This window comes from Lonchura striata, chromosome 7 (assembly GCF_046129695.1).
Source record: "Lonchura striata isolate bLonStr1 chromosome 7, bLonStr1.mat, whole genome shotgun sequence".
Taxonomy (NCBI): Eukaryota; Metazoa; Chordata; class Aves; order Passeriformes; family Estrildidae; genus Lonchura; species Lonchura striata.
This window is the reverse complement of record NC_134609.1, coordinates 3,306,108-3,313,707: the sequence shown is the minus strand read 5'-3', so window position 1 is coordinate 3,313,707 and position 7,600 is coordinate 3,306,108. Positions and strand designations below refer to the sequence as shown.

The 7,600-nt window shown below is 39.3% G+C and overlaps 1 protein-coding gene across 2 annotated transcripts in view; it reads right to left on the bottom strand.

The window, feature by feature from the left end:
* Nucleotides 1-215: 215 nt before the first annotated feature.
* RTKN2 (rhotekin 2) overlaps nt 216-7,600 on the bottom strand; it is a 52,034-nt gene continuing 44,649 nt past the window's right edge. For both annotated transcript variants that reach the window (XM_021535427.2, XM_077784517.1), the window contains 2 exons: nt 6,953-7,060; nt 216-4,994 (listed from right to left, as the gene is read on the bottom strand). In XM_021535427.2, coding sequence (XP_021391102.2) covers nt 4,441-4,994; nt 6,953-7,060 — 662 coding nt within the window. In that variant the 3' untranslated portion in view covers nt 216-4,440. The remainder of the gene's footprint in view (nt 4,995-6,952; nt 7,061-7,600) is intronic.

Genomic DNA, 7,600 nt, shown 5'->3' with positions numbered 1-7,600 from the left:
TAAATGGCTTTTCCTCCCTTCCTCCAGGTCAGAAAACTGAGGCTGATACTGTTTGCTGTCATCAGTATGAGCCTACAGGGGTACATTCATGGCAGGCCCAAGGGAAAAGGAGCTACCCCTGAGCTCTCTCATTTTACAGCAGCCATCACCCATGGCTTATACACTGGAGTAAAGCTTAATGTAGTTCCAGATTGAAAAAAATTACACCGAAAACCTTTTATTCTAGAAACATTTTTAATTTCACTTGCATATTTTAACAGAAATAAAACATACTAGCAGCAAAATAAGAAGATTTCTGTTCTAACATTTCACAATACATTAGTGTCTAGAGCTCCATTTTTCTATTAAGGCAATTTGCATTAATTAGAAATGAACTCTGAATACTATGACAGTATTTCCAAATACGTACAAGTCAACAAAAAATAACTATTAGTATTATTACCACAGGAAAAAAAAACCCACAATACTAGTAAAAATGTAAGCACTTGAAGGTAATGCCTTTAAACCACAGAAGGTACCGTCTTACCATTCCAAGACCAAGTAAACACATGAAGACATTAGGTAAATATAAAAAGTTAATAAATTAAGGCTTTGTTCAGTCAATATTTCAAATGTTCATGTTCTGTGAAATTTATATTCAAGTTTGAACTAGCAGTTAATTTCAAGTTGTACTTCCTAAATGAAGAGTTCAGGCTGAATTCTGTCTCCCCCACATCAAGACTGCATCCAATCCCTTAATGCTGTTTTTAAGCAGCATTAATTAATCCCAGCAGAGAACAAGCAGGTGTAGTTTTCAGAGCAGGCCCAGCACATTCCTCAGAGAACACTCTAATCCCACGTGTAGTTCAGCAGGTGCCACCAAAGTCCTCCCTGGGCTACACTGGATCACTGGAGCCATTCATCCTGGGAGAAGTGTTTCTCAATGGACTTCCCTGCCAGGTGACAGCATTCCAGCTTGCCTACTCAAATCTGAACACAGGGGAATGGGACAGAATGGCTGGGAGAAGCCACAGGTCCTCCAAGCCTCCTCCCAGTAGGAAGCTGCCAAATGACTTTTGGGTTTTGATCCCTGATACTTTGAGTCATGCAATTAAAACATCCTCATTGAACGCAGCTGCTATGATGGTGAACCATTACATTACATTCTCCTCTACTGCTGGGAGCAGCAGTTCCTCCAGGGGCACTGACTTTATTGTATAGTGAGCTCTGTGTTTCCTGGGAGCCTGCAGGTTTTATTGGTTAAACCAGCTTGCTTCACAGAAGATGCAAAGGCACTAATGGCAATACAGAAAGGGAGGGGAAAGAAAGGCAAAGTAACAATAAATACCTGAATCAACTCTTTCTTCATAACAGGGATTATATAGTTCTGAAGCAGATTAACAGAATAATTAATGGCCTTGTTTGCTTTGTGGTGGTCACTGCAATATCATGAACTGGCCCACATGAGTCTAATTTAAGGACAGACATAAAATATCAACACAGCTTAATGGAGAATATTGAACAACAGGTTGCATTTTACTCTTCAATATATTAAGCTTGGCTTGCAAAGATACCTGCACTGAGGTGTTACCCGCAAGAACCCTGAATTACTTTCTGAAAACAATATGAACATGTAATTTTCTTCAAAATATCATAATAATAATTCCAAGATACAGTATTAGTAGGGATTCAGCAAGAAATATAGCTGTTTGCCATCTTACTGAAAATTTTAAAGGCTCTGGGATAAAAGGGACAGAACTTCAATGGTCTGCCTTGTTTGCTTTTCCCCATCCCCTACCCACGTCACTGATGTAATAAAAACTTATCACCTCTCTCTACAAACCTTACCTTGCATTCAATTTTAAAAATCAATGATCTGGAATAAACTGTAAAAATCACTTGCAATAAATTTGCAAAGGACATGCAGACTGCTGGAATAGTAAAGAATGAGGACAGGTCACTTACACAGAGCAATCTGGATCACTTCATGAGCAGTATTTTAATGCTGGTAAAATACAACCTGTATTTCCAAGAAAATATAGGGTAAGATGATAAGAGCATGATGTACCACATTCTTGACAAAGACTCTGAAGAGGACTTGGTCTATAACAGTCAGCATCCAAGACAATGCTTCCACAAAAAAAAAAAAAAAAAAAGCAATTTTTGAGGAAAAAGAGAGAAGGAGATATTAATCAGAGCAAGAGGATCACATTATGGCTCTGTACAGTCCTGATGGATCACTATTGACATGTGGCATCTAATTCAGATGTCACCCTTCCAAATATTTCTGTACATGAGAAATACAGAGAAAAACGTGAAGATTAATTAGTCTTGGATAGCATTCACTGCCATAGGAAAGTTAAGGAATTCAGTACGTCTCATCAGAGAAAAGGTTAAAAGGGACATAATCATGATTTATAACTACACACAGGCAATTAGAAAAGCTGATACTACAGAGATCAATATAAGCAATCAAATGCATAAAAAGACCAAAATAACTTAAGGTGGAGCTAGAAATGCAAATAGAAAATCAAGTGAAAAATGTACCTGGGGTAATTAAGTATTGCAACAAGAGGTATGAGTGAACTCTCATCACTTGAAGACTTCCAATTAATATTAAATGCCTTGCTAAAATACGTATGTTTAGTTCAAAACAAAGCCACTGAATTTAACAGAGAAACTGCTTGCTGAAATTCAATGGTCTGTTGAATTTAAAAATAAATCCTCATTATGGTGCCTTATTTCCTTATAAATGTATGAGAGTTTTTAAAAATATATCTACAAAATGGAAGTGAGTTACCAAGAAAAGGTGTCTTCTTTCTGAGCACAGAAACATTTAATGCTAGATTTAAAGCTAAATAAACTGCAGCTGCATTTTAGAAAATATGCTTCACCCCCTCCCAATTTTTCCCATTTTTTGTTCAGAGTTCTACAGTCCACTTAGTTGACTGTCTGATTTACATAATCATGTAGTTTTTCTTCAGTTTTTCTGTTCCTATTTATAAGCCATTCACAAACCATCCACTTAAGTAACAGCATGATTTATTGTAAGAATGATTATGGTTGTTTCAGAGGGAAAATGGAACGTGATTAAATGAAGAATGAACAAGGACATTCTAGAACAAAGGGCTCTAATCCTACAAATGGATTTGTAAATGAAACCTGCCTCTCAACCCCATCCCAAATGAACTACTGAGGGAATTCAGCAGATACTTTTACAACTGTGAGCCAAGAGCTTAGCTGAAGGCAAAAAAAATAAATAAAATAAATCAACCAACCAACCATGCCCACAGTATCTTCTGGAGAAATGGTAAAGTTCCCAGAGCCATCCACACTTAGGGAAAAAAATAATAAATAATGAACAGTATGTATACAGTTCCTGGAATGACCCTCTCAACACAGGTCTAAGCACCAAGTCTCCAGAGGGAGAACTGCAAGCAGACCTTTGCCCTTGGATAAGTTCCAGCATCTGAGACAAATGCATCAACCAAGGAAATGGCTGGGTATTTAAGCTGTGGATCCAAGAGAACACAGCTTTTTCTTATGCAGTAGATGCATAGGTGCCACAGAGACCCTAACAACCCATACTTCTTACAGAGCTGGTGAACAGTCTAATGAAAGAGTATCAAAGTTCAGTATCTTCACCTGAAGTGCTTATTCTCTACTATGGCAGAGAGAACAAGTGGTTAAAAAACCCTGTTTGCTTACCAGTTTACAAACCAGTTCCCTACCAGGGACAGCTGAGAGGCTCCACAAAGGAGGAGCTGTGTTACAGACCCACTTTTGTCAGGAAAAACAACCCTAAGATGAGCACATGCACAAACCCAGCAACTGCTTTTAAACACTGTCTTAGCCCAAAATAAACAGCAGTGATGGAGCACATCCTTGCTCAAATACAGATAACCCTGGTCCATTCCAATTGCACATGAGCCAGCAGGAACTTGGGAAATCCCACACTAAATTGATAGAACTGCCTCAGAAATTCGTATGGAGTTACAGAGCCATTCAGAACAGCACAAGAGCAAGAGGATGCAGCAAGCATGGAGCCCAAGAAAATCAGCTTTGCAAGATCTGTGCTGAATATGTGTGAATTCCCATTTAAGTAGTCTGAGGAGCTGTGCATGGGCTAAGCTGAGGGACTGGTAGAAGGCACTGGTAATATGCCTGCTGTGGGGACAGCTGAGGTTACCCTGAACACTGTGTTTTTTTCAAGAGGAAAGTACTGAACTATTGTTTTCAGAAATAGCACCTTACTCCAGACAGAGAAAACCACCCACCCATTCTAGTGCAATTATTTAGATAAGAGCACTAATGAATACAGCTGAGACTGCAGCTAGCAGTAATGCCCTGGCTTATAGGAAACACTTGAGCTAAATGCTAAAACCTACTTTTAATGAAGAGTATTAGGAGAAGGCTGAGAAACTTTAAATTCCAAATACTCCTCTAAGCTAAATATGATGCCTATGGATGCAACCAGGACCTGGGGTCTAGTATTTCTGTGATGCCTTTATGTCTAGGGGTTGGTACTGGTTTGGTTTCAGACTTGGTCTTGCTCACCAGAGAAACAGGATTCCCCAGGCCAGCTAAAGCACTTTTTCCACAAGGACCAATTTTGCGAGGAGTAGCAATGGGGCTTTGCAGCTGCTGCGTTTTCGTAGCTAACCCTGGCTCTAAGGAAGAGCGACTGGCAGGTGTGTGGTCAGGCTTCCTCCAGTTTTCCTTGCCCAGCTGCTCTGTGTTCACCTGTGCTTCTGCACTGCATGGTGACCTATCGGAGGGTGGAGGTGGAGCTCTTCTTTTCTTTCCTCTGCTGTCATTAGGACTTGTAGCATCTCTTTTTGGGTCCAGATGCATGTTTTTCTGAACAGCCATCTCATGAGATCCATCAAAGAGTGACGCCCAAAGGGCAGATGCAGACTCTTGTTGCTGACCAAGAAGAAACTCACCATTGCTCTCTTCAATTTTCCTATGTATGATATCAGCTAAGCCCTCATGTTTCACTGGAGAATCAATGCCTGTAATTTTAAGGGACAGCAATTAACCCAGATTAAAACACCACCAATGATTTTGCTTCCATCTATTTTCTTATTACTACTCAGAATACAAAGCTGTATTAACTGTCTCACCAAGTCTGAACTACTAAGAGTATTTATTAATGGATGAAATGGAAAATATTACATATGTTATCCAAGAGAGAACTGAGGTGACAGCAGGGAATAATTTTTGTGACAGCTGGCATTGAGGCAGCAGGATAGGCACTGATATTTCTTTCCTAGTAAAAGAAAAAATAAAGTACTACAGGGAAACCTGTATGTATTAGTTATTAAATATATTTTGTTGTATAGTGCTTTGAAAATTTTATTTCACAGGAGGCCCATGAAAGTCTGACTAAATAGTCTTGTGCTGCCAGCTTGTAGAAAATGGGACATCTTCACATATATAATTTTTCTCTATGTGCCTTAGGACTGCCTTGCTCCATTTCTTATTCTTCTTACTGGGTTTTCCATGTATACTGCAGTAGTACCAGCCTCAAACAGCAGTAGTACCTGATTTTCAATAGAATCACAGAACCGTTTAGGTTGGAAAAGGCCTTTAAAGGTTACCAAGTCCAACTGCTAACCCTGCCAAATCCACCACCAACCCACGTCCCTAAGCACCACATCTGCACATGTCTTTCAAATACCTCCAAAAATGGTGTCCCCAACACTGCAGCCTGTGCCTCTGCTTGATAACCCTTTCTGTGAAGAAATTCTTCCCAATATCTAATCTAAACCTTCCCCGGGGCAACTGGAGGTTGTTTCCTCTTGCCCTGTGACTTGTTACTTGAGAAAAGGGACTGAGCCCACCCTGGCTATGTCCGCCTTCCAGGGAGCTATAGAGAACCATAAGGTCCCCCCTGAGCCTCCTTTTCTTCAAGCTAAAAACCCCCAGATCCCTCAGTCACTCCTGATCACGTGTGGTCCAGACCCTTTCCCAGCTTCGTTGCCAGAGTGTGTCTGGAAATGTCTTTCAGTGTCTTTCTTGTAGTGAGAGGCCCAGAACTGAACACAGGATTTGAGGTGCCTCACCAGTGCTGGGTACAGGATACTACAAATACTATATATAATCCAGGAAGAAAATGGAGTATTAAGGGTGACATGGAGTTTGTGTTTTGCTCCTCACTGAGTTACATGTGTATCAGTGGAATTATGTTACCATGTTACCTTTGTAAAGCTTCTGTTTGGTTCATTTACTGCATTTCTGCTCTGCATTCACAGCTTAGATAAAACTTGACTGTTCAGTGCTCTGATGCATGGTAACTCAGTGACCCACATGGCATTTTGAGCATCATCACAGCTCCATCCCAAGCAGCAAGTAGGCAGGCGTTTAGAGTTGCACAGTGTTTCTCAGTCAATACTGCATGGGAGCCAGTAAAACAAAGTGACCTACTTTTTCTAGTCTGTAAATATTTCTGTAACAAAACTATTAAAAAAAATCCTGCTGCATACCATTTTTCTCTGCAAAAATACAAGTCCCAGATACACTCTAGCTAGATTTTCCAAGCATATTTTTCAACATCATTACCAAAGACCAAAAAAAATAGGTAAGTTATGCTAGGTAAGCCTTCAAATAGCTGTAAGAACAGCAGATTAATTTAATGCAATTGGTTTGCAAACTGGACTATTTTACCTTTACATTTCCTGAGCTGTATACTACTCTTACCATGAGTGTTTATTTCTAGTGACAGCTGTTTTGAGTGTGTTTAGGGTAGACTGCAGATTTTTTTAGCTCAAGGTATAAAAATGTATTCATTATTTGCACTATTACACATTCAGATTTAATACAAACTCCTTGGTATGCAGTTATGTTGCTCTTTCATTGTCTGAATTGTCCTTGAAAAACTCAGTGTTTCACCACCAACACCAGAAGCCATCTGAATTCAGACAATGTTGTTTCTGTTACTCTGCAACTTGAAAAGGCAAATCCCACTTACTCATATCATGGTAGACGGAGGTCGCTTCCTTTGTCAAGAACAAAGGTGGTTTCCGTGGTGACATAATCTCAATTTTCATAAGTTCCTCACAACAATGCTTCCACTGGCCTGAGAGAGAAAAGAGAACAATGACTGGAACTTAAACACATCAGCCTGGAAAAAAAATGGCAATTATTAGGTTGTGTCAGGAAACTATCTCTAAAGTAATACTAAACAGTGAGAATTTACTTTTGTTTAGCAGGAATGCTCAGGATGTGTTTGTATTTTCACCTCTGTATTCATTCTCTTAGCACAAAGGTCATAAGATCCTAGCTGGAATTTAAGCCTCCCAGAATTATTATTACACTACGATAGCTAAAGATCAAAATTTGTCTTCAAATCCTCAACAGTATAAAACCAAGTGAAAAAAAAAATAGAAAAAATGTAAATTTGGGAAGCTTCATCAAGTTATCAGGAACAACCTCCAATATCCTGCAAGCTGGATGTTATACAGCAATGTTACAATGCTATGGCAAAGGAACATTCTGGTTATAATAGAGGATAACTTGCCTTTTATCCCTTAGCAGACAAGGAAACCTCTTTTTCTATTAATAGATTTTGACCTTAAGGAAAACAAGACACAGTAAAATTACTTTGTTCATACCAATC